Here is a 22261-nt window from a genome sequence, read left to right as displayed (position 1 = left end):
TACGAAATGGATCACCTGAAGATCCAAAATATCGATGTGAGGCTGGCTCTCTGCTAGAGACCAGCACCTCTGCTTGCCACACCCCCAGAGGACTGCTCGACATGTCTGTTACAAATGTGTTGACTCGGGGATTAATGGGGGGAGGAAGAGTGGCATTTACATGTTAAGTTTATGCTTGTCTGACACCACATGAGGTTCTTCTCTGGTGAAATCTGGACAATGTAGGAGAGGCAACCATGGTGATGGCTCCTTAGGATCCATTGTTGGGCAACATATGTCATATGGCGTTTGAGATAAGGAGGATGCACGATGCCAGGAGCCTATGAAGTCTCAGTACCATCCTCACGCCAGGGCCCAGAAATGAGGCCAAAACATGGGAATGATATCTTGAATGTACTGAATTTCCTCCAGTGTAGAAAAGGCATTAGATGCTACTGTGTCCATGATAGACCCTACGATGAGAATCCTCTGTGCAGGGCTCAGGTGGGAATTATGCTCATCAATGGAAAACCCCAAGGTGATTTAGAGCCTACAGTTGTCCGGGGGTTGTCTATGACTGACTGCAGAGAGCCTTCAGCAACAAATTATCAAGTTACAGAAATATATGCATTCTCGACCATTGCCATAATTTCTGAAGACGACAAACTGAAAATTTTCTTACACTACTGTTAACAAAAGGTAACACCTAACTGAAGGCAGGGAATAAAAAAATATGTTCTCAGTGACACCATTCAGTCCCTGAGATCCACAACAGAGTATCAGGGCCAGAATGAACATAGTGAATATGTCCTTCAAAAATGTACTCAATACCCGGAAGTTCAGCATTGGCCTGAGGGATTTGTCCTTCATCAGGATGAGGAAGTAGCACGAATAGCACCCCTTACCCCTTTTCAAGTCTTGCTCCCACTTTACAGCACCACTGGCTGGCAGGAGATCTTATCTAGATAGGAGCGTGGTCTGCTGAAAAGTGCTTTGGGTTAGAAGAATAGGAGCTAGGGACAAAAAGAAACGCAGGCCCTAACTCTTTTGAACAATTTCTTAGATCCAATGGTCTGACATGATGGGTCTTCAGCCAGGGAGGAAATAGTTTGTCTTGCACTCTGTAGAACGGCTGGCAAAATCTAGCTGGCCATGTCCAATAACAAAAAAAAAAACAAATAAAGGATGGAATGCTGAACTAATCAAACATTCACCCCCAGTCACAGATCTGGGTTTAATCCATCAATTCTTTTGCTCACCATTCCACCCCAGTTTGGACCCAGCCATATACAAATCAGTCTTGACCCTGTTCCCCATGGAAACATTCCAGCCTGAACTGCCAGGCCAGGTCCTCCCTCGACCGGAAACAGGCGTCCTGGGACCGGTTTCAGGGTATCACTCTTCATCAGCCAGGCTAGCTTGAATCCAGTGGCATCGTGAGCCCAGGACCCATATCTGGGCATACCTGGCGCACTTAGGGTGACAGAAGAAAACAAACACAAATTATGGATGGAATGCAGAACTAATCAAACATTCATACACTGTCACAGATCCGGGTTTAATCTATCAATTCCTTTGCTCACCATGCCACCCCAGTTTGGACCCAGCCATATGCAAATCAGTCCTGACCCTGTTACCCATGGGAACAGCCCACCCCGAACTGCCATGTCCGATAAGGCATGAGTGTACCTGTCCAGACACACATAGGGATCCTACAGCGTAAGCCAGGCTAGATGTGGAAAATATGTTTGTTTGCCCAAAGATATGGTAGATCCCAACTCCCTTTCTGGAGTGCGCAAAGGAAGAGTATTTGGAATGACTTTACAAGCAGACAACAGCACCGCAAGGCTTTTAGGTGTTGGATGCTTCATCAAAAAAATCAGGATTATCGGGAGCTGGTCTGTGCTGTCCAACCACAGGAGGTCTGACCAGAGAAACTGAAAATCACTTAAACCAAGTAGCCATGAGAGTTCCGTGAGGGCTTTGTTAGATGTTTGTGGCTCAGTTGAAGTTGCACATGGTTGAAGAATTTCAAACTGCCTTTGGGTTACAAAGTAGGCATTTGCAAATCTAGCACGATTGCTGTTCTTCGCAATATCACAGCAAAAGAGGCACTTTATCTTTTGATGGAATAGGTGGTGAGGTCAGCTCAGTCTCTGGTGAGATATCTACTCACTGGCATCTTGCAAGTTTTCCTATCATCAGAGTTTTGGGGATGGGGTGACAGGGTCATCTAACTCATTGTTATCCTATAATGTGGGGACACAGAGTGTGCTCTTGACAACATCAAAGAAGGAGCCAAAGAGGGCCTCTATCACTTGATGGTACTGGAGTCTAGGCAGAGGACAAGGCTGAAGGTCGGTATAGGTCTGGCACGGTCACACATCAGATCAGGGTCAGAAACTGGTGTCGCAAGTGGATCCAGCGCTGGCTTTGAAGGAACAGGTGTGAAGCCTGGGGCAGCAACAAAATCCTGGACAGGTTTTAATAAGCCCAGGACCAGATTCCGAAGGGGCAGTAAACATCAGGGGAAGGTCTGTATGTGAAGGTTCAAACGGGGACCGCTGTGGTTCCATGGGGCCAAAGGTGCACCAAAGGAAGTCTGTTGCCTATATAAAATTTGTAGCATGGCCTCTAAGAAGACCACGATTTCCACATGATTGACAACAGCACAGGGGCACGTAGGGAGTAAATGTGGGATCGGCTCAGAGTCAGAAGACATCAGGCCCTTTAAGTGACACCCTTGCAACCTCTTGCCAGGCTTTGGGTGGTGGGATCGGGACAGGTCCCTTTTGACTTTCTTGCATTTATGCCACGTTTCTGACTTTGACTTATTGGAAAACTTTGAGCGGGAATAGGAAATCAGCCAGGACTAATGTCAAGACCACTATTGAAACCGCCCTGCAACTTGAAGCGGGCCTTGGTTTCCAGTGCCACTCTATCTTATGTTGCATAATGTAAAGCTTTGCCTCCTGGTACCCAACTGCCTTCAGGTGCAAGAGGATGCACAAGTCATGGCCAGAGTCCAAGCACCATAGGCACACCGCACAGATTCATGATTGACATCAGTTTCTGCAGTTGCATCATGGCTTAAATCCTTTTGTTTGCAGGGAGACATCATCTGTGGCATACTTTCTTGAAACAAAGTTTGGTGTTGCCAAAGAAACTGACAAAATTGAGGCTGGTGTTGCGGATCCACATTGAAGGGGACACAAAAAGGTACTGATTTCAGCATGCAGGGGTGGCAGTGCTTGTATGAAGCTCTGGTCCATCTTCTTCCTGGAACAGTGTGAAGCCATATGGTGCCACATACCAGAACTAAGGGAGCACTTATGAAGAAAAATCCCCAGATCCAGTCTGGTGCCTGGGAATACCCGAAAGGTGAGGAATATATGTTGAGAAGTGACCATTATAAATACAAGCTAGCCAATAAACTAGTCAGATTTAAGATGTATTTAGACATGCAAAATGCCAGCCAAGAATTATTCCACAGACATCCCATCTACAGGAACTCAAAATACCATGATGAATATAATGTTGTAATAAGCTCACCTGTAAAGCCGACTGACTAGCACTTCATTAGTAAAGCCCATTCCTCCCCAGAACTGGAGACAACTGTCTGTTATCTCGCGTGCTAGTCGACCAGCTTTTAACTTCGCCATGGAAGCAAGCTTTGTCACATCGTTGCCTTTAACATACAAATCTAAAAAATAAAACACAGATTTTGGTTAATTCAATAATTATAACATTGAAAAAGCCAGGTACCAGGGTACATCATTTGTAATAAGATGTATTTACCTCCACAAAGCCTGGCTCTTTCCATGCCTGTTTTAACACTGGACATACTACTATATCAGGATACTTCAGAATTCACAAAGACAGTTGATAAGGTTTGCAGACACCCAATCAATAACCCATCACAAAACGTTAAAGACGGATGGGCGTAGGAGGAGGTACATCGACTTGCATGGGAAATATGACAATTAAGTGCACCTATTACAGTAACAGTGGCTAATGGAGTACATTGTTGTGACATTTAGGTACTTGCGGGTACCGAGCCAAAGGCGATGGCTACTAATGACAGTGAACGGCAATTTCGGGCACAGGAGAGTCCGCTCTACTGGGAACTAATTTTGCCTGAACAAACTCGTGACACCTTCTCGTCCCTCTGACGAGCGTATAACTGGCTTCAAACTTCCTCCTGTTGTACCCCAATTACAGAATGACTTCCTGAGCAAGAAATACGGAGATCTGGATGCACACCTCCTACTCTATCATTATGTGGCTGCTGGAGTTATGACAGAAAGAGGTAAGGAGGAGCTATGTTTATCCCTAGTGGTTTAGAGTACCCGGAAGCCCCCGATACATTCCCCAGCCTCTCCACGGGGACTAAGGTCACTGAAAGATGGCCCTATGTGTCGGCTATACTTCAGTGACAGCATACATCAGAGGAGGAAGGAGGGACTGGACTCTGCTGCTTCTGCCTGAGGCCACAGAAGCACAAAGCAGTACTGTGTCCACCTTCTGCATTCCTCTGCTTTACTCAGGTCTCAGTTCTGACATCCGTCGCAGGGACCAGGTGAGGGAGGCCCCTTCAGCACTGTCAATCAGTTAGTGAAAACAACAGAGAAGGGAGAGGGGATGTCAGAAGGGCTCTCCACAGGCTAGGCTAGAGTGCAAAGAAACAGGTATTCCCAGCTGGTACCCACTTCCTAGTCATTCCGATTGGCTGGAGAGCTCCAACATCCACCCAGCAAGTTCAAGACAGAGTTATAATGGCTGGAGTTCGCCAACAGTCTGGGTACTTACCAACAGCACGATAGAGCAGAGAGCGCAGAAGTTCCACCTCTGTCAGCAATTCTGCTAAGCGAAAATGCACTACTTGATTGTGCAGCACTGGCTGGTTGTAGATTTTTCTCTGCCGAGTATATTCAATTGTTTCCTCAATCACATTTTCAAACGACTTCAGAACTAAAAAAAAAAAAAAGCCAAAGCACTAATGAGAAGGCACACCACGTTGTGAAATCAAACATTAATCTTTCATGTTCAAAGAAACGACGGTAAAGCCATAGCTTAAAATGTTTGCTCATCATAATAGTTTTATCAGCAAATATAAAACATGTCCAAAACTCAGAGTGAAAACACACAGAATACATGAAAATAGAATCAGGAACAAACAGGAAGGACATAGAGCGGCAGGGTGGAGGTGCGGTGGTCAGAGTGATAGAACTTATGTGATCTGTTGTGGGAAGTGGCTGGTCTTATGCCTTCCCTCATTTGTGATGTACTTTCTGGGACAGAGTTGCAATTAATTTCTAAGAGAAAAGAGAACGTTCTCCCTCATTTAGAAACGTTTATGTACTTTTAGATGCAGAGGATACTGGCTTCTGCAAGACTTTCTTTAGGAGGATTCTGAATTTGGAAATCAGATATTTTGTGCGCCTTCTAAGGCAGGCTTTGCAGTGGACTGACGATCTTTGAAAAGGAAAACAACAAAAATATGGTTGAAAATACTTTAGTAACCTCAAAGTCTAGTAATTCCACTGAAGCATTTCTTTTGCACAGGAGAGATGGGGTTAGTCTTTAACTTGTTCAAATCCAATCGCCAAACACACACATGGAGGTTAATGTTAATAGATGACTCCATGTCGTCAAGGATTCATCAAGCCAAAATTACTTTTATCAAAATAATGTATTTTGTGCGGGGTTGTATTTCCGGTTCACTACAATTGATCCAAGTGTACTAACACAGCTACAAAAGAAAATCCTGACTATCAGCAATGGGTCCATGGTGACATGGAGTCAACTGGAAACCTTAATCAAGGCAGGTCTTTCATGACGTCAGAGTTGGAGAGGGGGAAGCAGGTTCCAGAAGAATGATTTGTGTATCTTTGGTATATATATAACCTAGGTAAAACCAAAGAAACAGAATATTTGGAAGTCTGGGGGCAAATATTAAAAAATCACTCCAGAGTCTTGCAAACCATTCCATATGACTGGCAAAGGAGGATAAAAGGTTAGGCCCTCCATCATCTTTTGTGATCTACGGCTATGGAAGGAAGCTACTTTGTTTAGAGCCGTGTCTTCAACCGAAGGAGGCAGGTTTCAGAGGCATGGCAACATGCACCATGTGATTTAACTAATCACACATCAATTCTTTCCAGGATATACACCTAAAACACAGCAACCGCACGCTATGTGTATCATCATCCCACTATCTGGAGCACAACTGAGTGCAGCATGTGCCAGCAAAACGCAGTTATTCGATATGAAGTCTGCACACACACTGTGCAGCGACGTTTGTTTTTTCAAAGTTCCGCTCAGCAAACAACTGGACTATGAACTGCTGTGAAAATTGTGGGTGTTGTTGTTACATGGGCTATAGGCAATGTCATATGCTATAGATAGCAAAGCAGTCGAAAAAGTTCTGCAGTTCCACGTGACGGCTTAGAAGCAGACGTCTGCAAAGATTACACCTTGTGCAAGTCGCTGAGGTCCTCTCCTGAGATGATTGAGTGAGCAAAGAGCCTGGGCAAGACTGAGATGACCTCTCCTGTAAACTATCTAACCGCCTACAGAGTTCAAATGGTTACCTCTTCATGTGTGCAGGTTCAGTGTATCAGTTGCAAGACGTCCGCAGTACCTCAGTATCACCTTGCTATGTCCGATGGAAGTATCCGTAATTTTTGCAGTTACACCTGTGTTGTTACTGTACAGAACTTGTTTAACAAGCCAGCAGCAATTAACTCTTCTGTCGTTCCTCTGTCTCAGGGTCAAGTAATTGTCAGCATTCTTGCCGGCACACAAGTAACCTCTGGAAAACACAACCCCACAGTAGTCTCCAGCGCTTCAGTCAGCAGCTCGGCCGCCGCTGGAGTGCAGAATCTGGCTGCATAGTCCCAGCAAGTGTCTTTTGCCCGCACCGTAGTAAGGCTTAAGTGTCAGCACTGTACTCGTCACTTTGACACCAAACCAGTTCTTGAATAAAAGGACAAAATGTTCCCTTTCTGTGGAAAACCTGCTGCGACGAGTACAAGAAGATTAAGAGTGTTATGGGAATGTGTGAATACTACAAAATTGATAAGATTATAAAGGAAGATGCTTGCATTCAAGATAAAATGGATGATTAAGAAAATCGCGCCAGGCGCTCCAATTTACGCTTGGTGGGAATTCCAAAGGCGGGTCTCGCTGTGATCTGCACCCAGGCTGCTAAAATGGTGTTCGTAAAGGTGGGAAGACATTAAGGGTAAAGCTCCTGTTACACATGAGATGTTTTCAATATACAGTTGTCCCATGAAATTAATCAAGATATTTGGTAATGTAGTAAAAAAAGGAAGATGGACGTATCTGGAATATTAATAGTGATTACAATGTTGAAGGAAGATCGGGGAAAAGTTCAATACTACAAAAGGAAGAACATTTGAAGCAAGAAGAAGCATTAAACACAAGAAATGAAGAAAAGAAAAACTGAACAAAGGAGTAATGTGAGCCGTAATCGGATGCTTCCACAAAAAATTAAGGAGTGGTATGTACACATACTGGGACACATTGAGCATAGTCTTACATTTGTTTATCAAGTTATTTTGTGTATTTGTAAGGGATGGAGATGTGTGGTATCTTGGGTTAAGTGTTGGAATGTGTGGTGCAGAAGGTACGTTGGATGTTTATGGATGGTTTGTGGCACGTTGGGGGAACAGTTGGTGCTGGGACCCTGTTGGTGTTGGAGAGAGCTGTGGATAGTGCCTGTATTGTGGAATAAACATACTCAACCTGTATCCAGTGCCTATTTACAGACACCTCACCTTGCATGTCTATCACAACAGCAGGTCCCGCATATCTCAGTCTTAGAGCCACTAAGTTCAGGTCAGTTCTCTTCTATTTGACAGCTTTTCACTGAACCACTGTTTGGCAGTTTCTATATAGGCCATGGTTTTCTCAGTCAGAAAGAGCTCCAAAGTCAAAGGCTTTTGCTGTACTGTAAAGAAAGCAGATTGACTCTTGTATCTGCTTAGGGTGATGTGTGCAACACTATCTAGAATGATTTGCTTCAGTTTAGGACAGGGACACCATATGAGTTTCAGCAAGGAAAGGTCGGATCTCTTTGTATCTCAAACGCTACAAAAGCAGCAGTTTTGTTTTTTTTTAAACTGTGGTCTAACCAGAAGAGGTCATATTTCAGTGAAAGATGTGCCTCACCATGTGTGAGACAAAGAAAGTTGCCTAGATTAACCACTATTTGGGGCAAAATTGAGCCAATAACAGAAACAGAGGTAAATTAATTATCTCAGCTAGTGCCTGGTTTCTGTCAAGCCTGTGGAAGATTAAAGAAAGAATTTGGTCTAGATGAGCATCAGGCTGTAAAGTGATTGAAATAAATGTGCCTGTAGTCCTCATTTTCTACTGAGGTTAGATTCTCATCTTCAGGAATATCCCTCTCCCCCCATCGCTCTGGATTATTTAGTAGCCCAGAGGGAGAGGTCTAGCAAGTATCATGTGTGGATTAAAAGGTTTCTGTAGTACTATATTCATGCATTTGTCTTTTTTCACTCTACACAACACTCCTGGTGAGGTGGCATTTGTATTTTGAGATGGTCCTCTGAAATGCCAACACGTTTTATTTGTTTTCTTTTCTTCTAATATTTCCTTATTGCATTTATACTTCAACTTGACATATTGCAGAATAATAGTACATGAGAGATTCATGTTGGCAATCAATGTCAATTCAAAACAGCAAATTTATGGGGGGAGGACGCTGGCACAAGTCTAAGTCCTTACACTGCAGATTTAGCAAAACAGTGATACTGCTCACCTGAGCACAGTAAACTGTCCCTACACATCTATTCTATGCAGCTCGTAACTGGCTCAGTGTCCCAACATATGAAGGGCGTGTTGGTCTGCTATTGTCATGTATATAGTCATGCAACGTTGAATTGGGCACAGGCTGCTTTGAATCTCTATCGCTTACAACAAGGGAATCAGAGTGGAGCAGGCGCAGGTGTCAGCGGCACGCAGAGGTCTGTTAACATTAGCTCCCACTGTGCCACGAGGGGTACTTGCGCAGTCCCAGCACAGCTGTGCACTCCGCTCTCGCCCAGACAGACAGTGAATGTGCCCATGCTTCATATGTCGGGGGTTGGGAGGACTGCCATTTACGGGTTATAAGGCGTTTGGCCACTAAGAATCCCAGATCCAAAAAGTGGGATGTCGCCTTCAACTTTTTACCCCTAGGAAAAAAAACAGAATGCATACCTCCCATGTCAATAATAAGGGTCGGTCTACACAGTGCATGAGGCGTATATGTATTGAAGACCAATAGTGACTCAAAGTGTGGCATGACCACATAAGGTGTAGAAAGTCCGCTCCCAAGCACCGACATTGCTGACAGGTGGCGTCTAGACGGTTAAAATATCTGTTGATCTTGTCAGGGGTAAGGTAGGCTCTTTGAGTGATATATTACTGAATGAGTTGAAAACGCAAATTGCGAGGGACATTTATGGGGGTTTCCAGTAGGGTTGCCCACTCTATCTGTGAGGGGTTCCCCCATATCTCCCTCCCATCTCCCTCGGAGGGCCACAAGTGGGCCAAATGTATGGAGATGCAGAGAGTCTTCTATCCAGCATATTAAATGTCTCCCTCCCCCAAATACATGTAGGTACTGTATCGTGTAGAGCACATAGGGCTCCAGCGGGATGTCACCCCATGCATGTTGTAGGGTATGCTTGAGGGAATTGAAGAGCATAAAGGTACCTGAATGTAATCCAGTGGTCTCCATTAGTGTACCATGAGTATTGAGAGTGCCATCTGTGTAAAGGTCCCCCAGGGTATATATTTCCACTGCGTGCCAAACTGCCAGTTCTGAGGCTGACATGCTACCTGTGCTACATGGTGTCCCCAATATCGGTATGGCTGGTGCATAGGGCCCAATGTCCCCCATGAGGAAACAGCATCTTCGGAAACCGTGATATGCTAGGTTCAACAATACGGGCGCAGGTGATGTGGATTTAGCACAGGGATGAAATAGGTGTAGCAATTTACTCTGTGACCATGCCAGAAGGTCAGAGACTATGTCCTCCAATTGCCTCAAAGAAAGCCAACAAGCCACCCACTGTAGCTGCGCAGCTAAACAGTAATGTTCTAGACTCGGCAGTAACAAACCCCCTGATTCAGCAGGCAATAAAGTTTAGAGAGGGCCACTCTGCAGCGGGAAGAATTCCAAATCAAACTACGTATATCCCGCTCCATGGATCGAAAGAATTAAGCTGGAATGTATAAGGACATATTCACAAAATAATATAATAGTCGAGGTAGCACTATCATTTTAACAAGGGCCACCCTGCCCATGACTATCAGCGGCAATGTTTTCAAGAACGCCATCTGGCAACATAGGCCCGATATAGCACACGTTAGGTTCCCGTCGAACAGATCTAACTCTGTGTGATATACCTGTACGCCTAGGTACCTAAACGTGGTAGACTGCCACGCCATATCAGTGGGTATAGATGTGAGGTTTGAATCAGAAATAGTTGCCGATAACGGGAAAATACAGGTCTTGGCCCAGTTAACTCGCATGCCGGAGACCCTTGCATGTGTGTTGAGTAAGGGCATTATGTCCCTAGGAAAAATTGCAAGATCTCTAATATATACTAGAAGGCCATCCGCATATAGAGAGACCGTATGGTTCCCATCCCCCAGCGGTATCCCCCAGTCGCGTCCCGCCCTACTGAGTGCCACCGCCTGCGGCTCCACCGCCAGCGCAAAAAGGAGGGGAGACAAAGGACATCCTTGCAGCGTGCCCCTCATAACACGAATGGGGGATAATATAAGGCGCCCTGTTCTATTATGGGCCAACGGGCATGTATACAACAATTTTACCAAGTGTATAAAATGAGGGCCAAAGCCATATTTTGGTAGGACTGCAAAAAGGTAAGGCCATTACAACGAGTCAAACGCCTTTTCCAGGTCAATCACCAGGAAGCCTGCTCATGGCCAGCGTTGGGGGGCATACCGTAGTATGCTGCGTGGATTAAGAGACGTTGTGCGACCTGGTACAAAGCCATTCTGATCCTCATGGACCAGTGAGGGCACCAGGGGGGCCAAGAGCATTGCAACCACTTTGGCCAATATTTATAATCTGTGTTCAACAGCGCCAATGGTCTGTAGGAGTGTAGATTAGTAGGTTTCTTATGTAGCTTAAGGAGGGAGATTAACATGGCCTTTCGTAACATAGGAGGTAAGCACGCCAGTTCCAAGGACTCCTCATATAAAGCAAGCAGTTGAGGTGCTAGTTGGGCTGCGTATGCCTTGTAAAACTCAGCCGGTAGCCCATCTGGGCCAGGCGCCTTTCCATTTGCAAGAGACTGGATGGCTTCCCGTATCTTGGATAATAGAGGGGGGGGGGTGGGGGGGGGTCATCCAGTTCCAAGCACTGCTTGGTTGTGACCAGGGGAAGTGATATTCCTGCAAGGAACAGATCAATGTCTTTTAGAGAGGGAGGAGAGACAGAGCTATATAGAGATTCATAATGAGTGTGAAATGCTACTTGGATCGAGTTCTGTGTGCACAAAAAATAGCCGGCCAGTGTCCGAACAGGTAACACCGAACGAGGGGAAGTCTCCCGACGTATTAATTGTGCAAGCACAGCACCAGCTCTATCCGCCCGTGCATGCGTATGGACAGTGTGCCGCATAATTTAGGCATCACAATCGCTCAAGGAGCTCTGAATGGGTTTTACGCACAGCTTGCAATTGAGATAAGGCAATGGGGTTCTGGACTGCTTCTGAGTCATGCTGCAATAGCTGCCGTTCCACCGTGGACACCTCTGGATCCAATTGCTTGCGCACACCGATATCAAACCCTACACAGGGGCCTCGCAGTGTAGCCTTGAACGCATCCCTCTCCACCGAACGGGATGATGCTGTGCCTGCGTTAAGCTCAAAGTAACTAGTAATCTGCTGGCCAGTCGAGTCTTGGAACGCTGAGTTCTCTTACGTTGCAGGCTGCATTCTCCAGGTGGGGACAAAAGGCCGAGCAGTTCCACCCCATTCTAGGTGAAGGTATTGGGTATTGTGATCAGAATGAGTAGGGCCCAAGTAATCAGTCCTTACGACCGTTGGAATCAGGGTGCCTGTGTAGAGTAACCTGTTGAGTCGGACATGTAAACCATGCGGGCCGAGTAGGAGTATACTCTGGCATAGGTATTATAATAACGCCAAATGTCCGTTAGTTGCCAGTGATGTAGCCAGGTTACAAGACAGCAGGCATTGGATATTGCAGTGGTGTGTGTTAATGGTGGGAAGGACCTATCTAGATATGTATCCAACATGCAGTTAAAATCTCCTCCAATCAGCCAGGGGACATCACTCCAGTGTGCCAGTAATCAACTGAGTGAGTTTAGGAAAACAGCCTGATCTACATTGGGAACATATGTTACCAAGGAGGACTAGACGACCGCTCAGCCGACGTCGGGCAACACGTATCGGCCATCAGTATATGCGACCTGCTTCAACAGTTGGAATGGGACTCCCGGCCGGCCCTATATCAGCACTCCCCGTGCATAGGATGGATAATTCGGGGAGTACACGAACGGCCGCGCCATTTTCTTCTAAGCGTGTCTACCTCTGAACTTGTTAAGTGAGACTCTTGTAACATGGATATATGGGTATTGTGATCCTTTAAGTAGGAGTATACAGCGTATCTGCACACAGGAGTGTGCATGCCACATGTATTCCATATCACTACATTAATGTGTGCCATCATGCATAGGACTAACAAACGGAGATGCTGCGCATATTTGCCACACAGATGATCGTGGCAATGGTGTGTGTGAGGAAGCAGAGCGATGTATTGGAAGTAACTTCATGTATTGCCTAGCGTTGAATAGGGAAATGGGCAGGTAACAACGATCAATATACTGTAACAATAACATAGCGAATACCAAAAGGGCAGCACACTAAAACCTGTGGCCGCTCAAACCAGGTGATATCAACTAAATCAAGAGAAAGGTATCCTTACAGTAGGGACGACAAGTTGAGGGCCTACTAGATACAGTAATAGGGGGGAGTCAAATGTATGCCACCTTGCAGGTAGTCTAGCGTGCACGATCACAGAGGGAGCATTATACATTAACAGTTGTAATTGTACAGGAGAGAGGTCCTAAATAGTATAACAGTTGAGTTTAAAGAATACTGTCTGATGTCTGCGGGGTGATGTTCGGAGGATTATGCGAGCTCTGCATACAAGGCCAAGTGACAGCAGAACTTTCTCCATCTGAGGAGTGGGAGCACGGACTGTCCGGGCTAGATCAACGCCCAGTGTTCGAAAGGGCGGCTGCCCACTGCAATACACTGCGCCGTTCCTGTATTCTCTGTCAGGGACTGTGAGAAGGCTCTCCTCTGCTCCTGTCTTCATCCTGCGTTGCCCCCCTGCGGTGCCTTCGTACATTACAGTTGTCTGGTAATTTTGGTTGCGGCAATTGAGCAGCACAATTATCGGGGTTCTCAATCCAGCGCCATGCCTGATCAGGGGTAGTAAAAAAAGTGTGTACTGTCAGTAGCCACCACACGGAGTTTAGCTGGGAAGAGGAGAGAGTAAGTGAATCCCATTTCATGAAGGCACCGTTTTATTGCCACAAAACTATTGTGCTACCTCTGTACAGCAGTCGTGTAGTCAGGAAAGAACATCACTTTGGCGCTATCCATCCGCACCTCTGTCATCGAGCGTGTCTCTTAACACTATGTCTCTGTCAAGGTAGTGAAGAAACCTCACCCACACCATCGTCACGGGTTAGCACCCACCGTGGGTCTCCTGGCTGGCCCTCTGTGTGCTCGCTCAATGGGCAAAAAGTAGGAAAGTGCACCCATGGAGAGCGTAGCCCGAAGCCAGCCCTCAATATACTGCATGGGATCGCACCCCTTGACGTTATCCAGCAGGCCCACCAGCCGAACATTATCTCTGCAGGATCTACTCTCCACATCCTCCGCACGCTGCTCCAACATTCTTACTCTGTCTGTTAATTCCTTCAGGGAAGTTTCCGGGCTATGTGTTCTGAAGGGTAATGCCTGTGCACCTCATTCCACCAATGTTTCCTTTTCCGCCAGCTTTCTATGATCTGCATGTAGTAGGCTCAAATCTGAGGAAATCGTGTCTATTTTGGACTCTAAGGAGGTCCGTGTATTGTCAATAGCCAGCAGCTCAGCGTCCAATTTGTCCTCTAATGCGCTGGGCCACTCCGCCCCACTCATGGTGACTGTCAACGCGACCCCTGGTGGTGAGGAACAGGCGGCAGTCCCCGAGTATGCTGGCAGCCCATGACCAACAGCACGAGTTGTCTGGGAGGTAATGAGAGTTCTCTGTGTCTGTCCACTGTAGCGATTGACTCTGAAGTCGGTGTTCCAGTAACAGCAGGGTCGGTTGAGAGTTTGGAGGATGAAGGGTGCAATACCCCCAAAAATAAACAGCTAAAGCATCTCCCAATGCCTAGTGTCTCAGGTTCAGTAGTATGTGTTTAGCAGGGTTCATGGGGGTCCAACTCACGCAGTTTCTATTAATGGTTCTCGCTCAGCAGGGGCTGACCGGTTGTTGCATTGTGGTGTCTGGTGCCATATTCCCGCGCTCAGGCAACACCATGCTGTTTCTGGAATGGGCCTACGGAGCTCCAGCAGCACTCAGCAATGCCAACCAGGTTCTGCCCATCCAACGCCCACACCGCAGCTTCGTCTCCTGGACGCTGTTGTGGCAGGCCAGGCAGCAGCTGCAACCGCCTCCTAGGTCTCGGGTCACCACAGCAGGGGGCCCACCATAGTCCCAGTGCACTCCGATGCTTCACAGCACTCACCCCCAGTGAGCGCCGCCTATCCTGTTTGGGATAATCTGCGCTGACTACACCTCAACAGACCTCCGCGGCGCCACCACTTCTCTCCACCACTGGCGTGTCCCGCTGCACTCCGGTCAGGCACCTAGCCGCAGGTCAGTCACCATCATGCTTTCGTCCGACCTGGTCCTCAGCGTGCCATTTTGTTCCTTAGGCTGCGCTGCCGTAGGACATCTCGCCCACCTGTGGGCACCGTGGAAGAAACAGGAGCAGGCGCACAACAGTACAAAGTCTCAGCATCCCCCCATGCTGTTGTTGGGCCAAAACTTCCTGTAGTGCAGCTGCTTTGTGCAGGATAAATGGATAGCATAGTGGAGCTCCACTAATAGACGTCCACCATGTTGGCTTTCAAGCCACGCCCCCCACACGTTTTATTTGATTATACACTTTAAAACATAGTTTTCAAGATTTAATGTATGCTTTTCAGTTGTTATACTAACTTGAAGATGCTAGCCACCGTGATGCACTGTATTATGTGCAGCAGCCAATTGGTAATCAACTGATCAACGTCCAGCTTCATCAGGCTGTGTATACCTTGATTTGCCATCTGCCCCTAGATGGGATGTCCAGGTATCAGCTTACAGCTCATTCTGAATAGTCAGGCACATATTCCCCAACTGTAGCCAATTATGTTTAAACTTTGTAACGTAAACCATTCCTACTGTTTTTTCCTTACAAGTCATTCTCATAATGTAAACAACGAAATGTAAGCTTTTTAATAGGAATCATTATTTACTATCTTGCACTGCATCTCTGGCTGCTAATCAACAACTACCTAGCTACCTGTAAGCGATTGGGGGTTAAGTAATAATCACAATCCATATTAGGATGAATTACTCAAATCTAACTAAATTAACCAGAGCTCAATCCCCCGGCAGCTATAGCACACAGCAGACAGTTAAATCACAATCACAACACAGAAAACTCCCAACCAATTTATATAAAAGAGAATACATTTAAATAAATTTAGTCCAAACAAAAATCCAATAAGGAAAACTGGATATATGAATTTTTACAATTTAAGGTTTAAAAAAAGCACTGCTTTACGTGTCAACTGAAGTCCTCTGGTTAAGCTTGACCGGTACCTAGGCATGAGTTGAGGGCAACCGTGTTGGAGCACGGGTTGGATACAGAAACCAGGTTCAACAAGGGCAGATGTTTTACTTCAGACTTAAAGACTCTGAAAATTTAAGTCAAAACACCTTTCAAGGCCACGGCAGCAGACTGTGACCTAAGAGTGGTCCATGTTGCCGGATAACTGGCGAACAAGGTATCAGTGAGGCAGTTGACTTTTGGCGGGAATGGTCAGAGTGGAAGAAATTGTACTTTTGAGCCCAATGTAGGTTCCTTGCTGGCTAGATACTTTTGGCGCCTTTGCCTCGTGTCAATTTCTACATTGGGACTCAGTCACAATGTAGCTGAAGAGGGACAGCTGAATTGGATTTGTTCCTGCTGACTAGCTCCAAGTGGCAGCAACATGAATCTTCAGCCTAGCAGCAACACACCTTCGTTGAATCTGCTTGCAAAGTCGGTCCTGGTCTTCCATAGGTCTTTGGAGTCAAAAGGTTTCTAATTCCCAGGTTTTAGGAATTGTGAGGAGGAGTACACTTTGACAAAGCCTAGGTTTACAGAACCTCAGGACCACCACTTGGAGTTCAGGACTCCACCAGCAGAAGCCACCAGCAGGTTCCAGTGCAGGTCCAGATGAAACTGGCCTGCTGGGTAGTTGCAGGAAAAGACTTGTGTAGCCTTAACAGGAGGCCAGCCTTATGACCCTTGAAAGAGCACTTGTTTATCTCCACACAAGAGGGAGAGCAGGCCAAATCTTTAGGGCTTTTCTCAGGTGTCAGCCAGCACGTACAGACCTCTACTTAACTTCCACAGGTCCAGTAGTGTTCTGAGGAGGACAAAGTGGGTGCCACAATTATCCCTGGCACGTCTGTCAGTGTGGATGACTGCTGGTCCCACTATAACCAATAGTGTAGGTAACCCTACCCACTTTTGCAGCACTTCCTTTGTGCTCTAATGCAAACAATGCCACAGTGCCCCTCCCTTCCTATAAACATGATGTTAGAACATCTCATTCTCTGCGCAGAGCTTATGTGCTAAATCCAGAGTTATGGCCATGGAAATGAGCAACCCTTACTCTGTGGACAGTTCTGAGGGCATCGCCTTTTCTACTGGGACTGGTGCCTTCATGTCTGGGTGACAAAGGGAGGGCCTGCCCAGATGTCAGCTAACATTTGCCAGTAAAGGGTAGACCTCTTTGAAGTTAATCACATTCCTGCGCACTGCCCACTGTCTAGTTTGTCAAGGAAACAACAACGGCTCCCCATATCCAATGCTTTTGCGCTGCTCTGGCAGCAGCTTTCACACTTCATCAGCTGCCAGGTGACAGTTGGAGCGCATGCAAATGGGGATCTAGTGGCTATAAGGTTAATTTTCTAAAAGTACCTTTTCCTCAACAACTATTAAAAATTTGATTTTACCATTAATTTGGATTCTGAAAACTATTAAAAAGAGCCTTTAAGTCATATTTCTAGCTGTTGCCTAACTGAAGTTATGCTTCTTAAATGTAATCCACTATTTTCATAATGAACAGCCATACAGTGAAAATAGCTTTTGGGGCTTTTTTCTGTAAGGGCATGTTTAACATTAAAACCTTTACATGTCCTACTTTTATGTACCATGTGCACTGCCTTATGGGCAATAAGGCCTACTTATGGGCAATTTCAAAATTTTCAAAAGGAAGGTTTTGACCAGTCAAAACTGGTTATTTTGAAATTTGCAACAGCCAGGATACAAATGGTAGGCCTACAGTCATGTTTGGACTGTCACTGTACTGGATGGCACAATGGGTGCAGCGGTTCAATAGTGACCTTTAACTTACAGGACCTGGGTACACTTTGTACCATATACTAGGGAATTATAGGCAAGTCAAATATGCCAATTAGGAGTATGCCAATTATCTCATGTTGAAAAAGGGAGCTAGGCACTACACACTGTTTTGCAAGTTTAAAGTGCAAAGAGTTCTATAGCCGTCAAAAACAGTCAATGCAAAATATCTGTGGGGTACACCGTGCAAAAGACGATTTTTTACAGTAATCTTAAGAGATATGATTTTGGATCCGTCATATGACCTCTAAACTCCATCATGGCTCCAAATTCTCTCCTCACTTTAAAGGTCAGTAAAGTCAAAGGGGTGGGACACCAAAGTGCAGCGGAAGGCACTAGAACACCACACTATGGTGGTGCTAGGTTTCTGCTGTTGCTGCCTTAAAGAACAGAACCCAGACTGTTCATAATCAGCACATATATGAATCCATATTGAAATGAGGAAACTGCAAAGTACTCAATAACTAAACCTCATGTATACATGGGTCTTTCAGACAATGTTAAAACTGAACACATGCCGCAGTTATAGCTCTACTTGTTAAGAAAAAGGCTTGCAGCCATTCTGCTACCTCGAAGCAAGGTACAGCAATACAGACCTGACAACCTTGTAAACATTTTAATTATGTTATGTAAATGAGGGAAAAGATACAGAGGTCTAGGAGGGGGCATGGCTCGGGATTACTGCCAAAAATGAGAAGCAACACCTGCCATCCCCAGAAACATAAAAGTCAAAGTCCACTCCCTTCATACACAAGTTGGACATCTACAATGTGTAAGGGTTTCCAGGTGAACTTGGTTTATATTGTATGATGATGTATTTCACTGCGTGGTGGAGTGCTGATATGGTATGACACACAGCACCAGCATATAAATTGATAAATGATGCAATTTAATCTAAATCTGAGTAGGAGTTTAAACCTCCAATTGCCAGAAACAGATTAAGGTACAGGAATGAACGGTTTAATTTTAAATAATCTGCAGAGGATCTCGGACCCACAAATGCTGACAGGCAAAAGACAGAGACTCCATCGACACAGGCAGAAGTTGCGATGGCCCTTACGTCCATGGGTAGGGTGAAGTTTCCCAGTGCAGATGATCTCCTGACATAATTCCACGAACACTGCACTATGTAATATGCCCCCAAACTACTGCTGATTTTTGAAGAAGTGCTATTGTCTGACAATTTACCAGATGTAATGCGCTAGGTAATGATAGCGCTTCCGCCCAAGCCAGTGAAGGGTCCTGATGATTTTGGTTAAGATAAACCCTTTCACTGAATGTCAATGCTAAAATCTTAGCAAAGGTGCTTACAGCTCTCCTGACCCCCCTGTACTAGACTTGTAAACCATGAACAATCCGTTTTTATACCGCGAGGGGATACATTGGCCAATCTCAGGCGTTAATATTTTGTTAGATGCACCGCTCAAGATAGCCCTCCCTCAAGCATTATCAGTCTGGGAATTTAGAAGGCATTTGATGCACCAGTTGCAGACATACATAACTGGGAATGGACAGTTTGGTTTGGGAATGCTATGTCTCAAATGGGTAAAATTATACTCTACTTCCTTGGTGGCCCTAGTGGAGACCAATATGATTATTTCCACTGTGATAAATATATGCTGGACACTGGTCATGGTTGCTCCCTTAATCGACTGACATATGCACTGGTGGCAGACCCGCTTGTATGTACTGCTAGGCCCATATTTCAATCACATAATGTTCTGTGGGGTCCAAAAAAGTCATAGCATTATGTTGATAAAGTGCTGATTTACTCACATAAAAACTGGCTATAGCATTTCCAGAGAAAGTGAGATGGTTGAGTAATTTGAGATGCTCTTCTTTGGGTTAAGTGTGAGAAATTAGTACCCAGTGTATTGCCTCAGTGTGACTGAAGACTATGAGCAGCAGTGACCAATAAGGTGTCCACTTGACCATATTGTTATCACTGCATGAAAGGGAGCTCTGATGTTGGAGACCTTTATGACAGAAAATGACAGAAATGCTGAGTTTGCACAGAAGCTCTCAAAAATCGATGGATGTCTGGAATAAATTCCCATTGTCACTGATCAGTAAGATATCCTTATCGAAGATAATTCTGCTCCTGAAGCTTTAATTTGTCTTTCGTGCTATGCCCTTTGTATAATTCAAGGTGCTTCTTTAAAGAATTGTTAGACACTGATCTCCTTTAGCTGGAACAATGATGTGGTCAAGATTTTGCTAAGTAAACTAGTGCTTTTGCGCACCAAAGGTAGGCTGGACATGGTCAGTCCTGATCGAGTTCCCGTGGCTCAAATGTTTTGATTGGCACTATGAGACAGGCGCCTATGTCATGAGGTTGCAGCTAGTGCCTCAAAGTCCATACTAGGTTCTGTGCGCATGAACATGGGCGACGACCTGTCACTTGTCAATGTAATCTTTATGTGGGTGGCTCTGTCCCAAGGTCTCAAGTGGCTCAGCATGTGATTTCTTCATTATATGGATGATTTGGTATTTGGAAGGGACGCTCCAAACACACCCTTACTAAATACTAAATTGGTATTTGGTCACGTACCTAAATTGTGATTCGGTAACATATTACTAAATCGCAATTAGTTTTCTATACAAGAAAAGGCCCTTTGGCTCTTTGTGAATCAGACTCTTTGTGGACACAAAAAAGCTTTCGACATGCATCCGACAATCACTTAAAGGTCCTAAAGACCAAGGAGAGAATGCAATTTACTGACTGGCTAAGAGCGTGGGAGAGAGCAGAAAGCAGACAAGAGGGAAAAGAGCCACAGAAAAGCATGGTGAGAGCGGGAGAATCAGAGAGGTTTATAGAAATGAAACGAGACAGAGAGAATAGGAAGAATTGGTCAAAGTAGAAGAGACAGAACGAGATAACATGCTGGGAGAAATACGGCCAGAGAGGGAAGGAGAGAGTGACAAAAAGAGATGGTGAAGAATTGAGAGGAGAAGAGGCGTACGAAAGAAATAACATTGTGTGAGGGGGAGGAAAATATATTGAAAGGGAAAGACAAACAGAGGAAGACAGAGCGGAAGAAAAAGAGGAGAGAGAAGCAAAGATAGAACAACGTAGTCACAGATAGAGACAACAGAGAGTGAGAGAGACAAGGGAAGCAATGAGCAAGAGAAATGCAAGAGAGGGAGTTTACTGGAGAAAAAGAGAAAGCCAGAGAGAAAGCTACAGAGAGGGAATGAGTGAGATGTGATCTAGTAGTAACAAGAAGAATTAAAAAGAGTGAGAAATAGGGAGTGAGAGAGAGGCAGGGAGAAGAAGACGGGAAAGAAGGAATATATAGAAAGAATAGGTTTGATTAATCATTGGGTCAAGTATCAATGGAACAATTTAACTGAATGGACCTAGATATCGGTTTCTTTAACTACATTTTTTTAAATGTTCCATTTACAATCAAAAACAACTGATATTGCCTGAAAAGAACATGGAAGAAACATGCTCCAATTAAAAGAAACAACTATAGACTATTCCAGAATTGTTCAGTGGATGATGATAGACACTGAGAGATAGATTCGGAGATGAAGAGGCATGGAAAAACAGAAACTGCTGCCAGACACCTAATATACTCTGGAGTCGCCACATCCAGGAATCAAGCCACATGGCACCACCTGTTAGAAATAGTTGTAATTTCTAGGAAAATAGTTTCCTAGAACAGTCTGAAGCCTGGAAGGAGTGTGAATAAGGCGAGGAATCTGTGGGAAGATGCATCCATTGGAAAAGTACTGTTGAGTCTCTTAACCACAAGAATGAAATAGAAGACAAAGGAAAAAAGATTTATCAACTAAATTTTATTGTTGTCGAGCGTAGAAAAAACCTATAAAGGAATACATAAAAGATTATGTTTCGGACCTGTGCAAATTGAGATGAACATTCTCACCAAGTAGAGTTCATTATTTGTGAACTTGGGTCTGAGTATGGAGTGGTGAGAATGTACTTCATTATGGTTAAGGCAGCATAAAAATAACACGTTCCATTCAAAGCAATAATTGGCATTTGCGACCAGGTTTTCACTGTTTATGGTTATGAACACCAGACAACGATAGGGATGTGGTACTTAGTGCAAATGCATTGGGCACGCTAGCAATATCAGTGCATCATTCTGAAGGTTCTCATGAAAGCTGGGAGTACAAAGATTCAGTTCAAGAGTCCCTTTGCGTACACAGTAAAAAAATGTTTCATAGAGACTCGAGTATGGTAGTCTTGTCTGGCAAGGCAGGTAGTACTGTATTGTACTGTATCATTTATAAAGCGCTTACAACCCCAAGTGGGTGCTAAAGTACTTGGCCACATGGGTATCATTCTGCACGAAGTAAGTAGCATGTCTGATTGAGGGGAGAGCGGTCTTAATACTCAACATATGTAGGAAGATTTCGATACCATGTGCAATGACCACCAAGGGGTAGTTACCATATTATGGGATGCAGCACTTGATGGTGCAATGGATGAGGAAGTGTGAGAACAGATTTGTTTTGTAGTTTATGGTATGCTAGCAGCACCAATTA

At 45.0% G+C, this 22261-nt stretch overlaps 1 protein-coding gene across 1 annotated transcript in view; it reads right to left on the bottom strand.

The window, feature by feature from the left end:
• LOC138262018 (probable acyl-CoA dehydrogenase 6) overlaps positions 1–22261 on the bottom strand; it is a 593995-nt gene that overhangs the window by 89647 nt on the left and 482087 nt on the right. Inside the window, exons 7-8 of the mRNA XM_069211670.1 lie at positions 4789–4950; positions 3532–3682 (exon numbers count right to left, since the gene is read on the bottom strand). Of these exons, the coding sequence (XP_069067771.1) occupies positions 3532–3682; positions 4789–4950 (313 nt within the window). The remainder of the gene's footprint in view (positions 1–3531; positions 3683–4788; positions 4951–22261) is intronic.

Source organism: Pleurodeles waltl, chromosome 10, assembly GCF_031143425.1.
Source record: "Pleurodeles waltl isolate 20211129_DDA chromosome 10, aPleWal1.hap1.20221129, whole genome shotgun sequence".
Lineage (NCBI taxonomy): Eukaryota > Metazoa > Chordata > Amphibia > Caudata > Salamandridae > Pleurodeles > Pleurodeles waltl.
The sequence above is the reverse complement of the archived record's forward strand: the minus strand, read 5'-3'. Positions and strand labels throughout refer to the sequence as shown.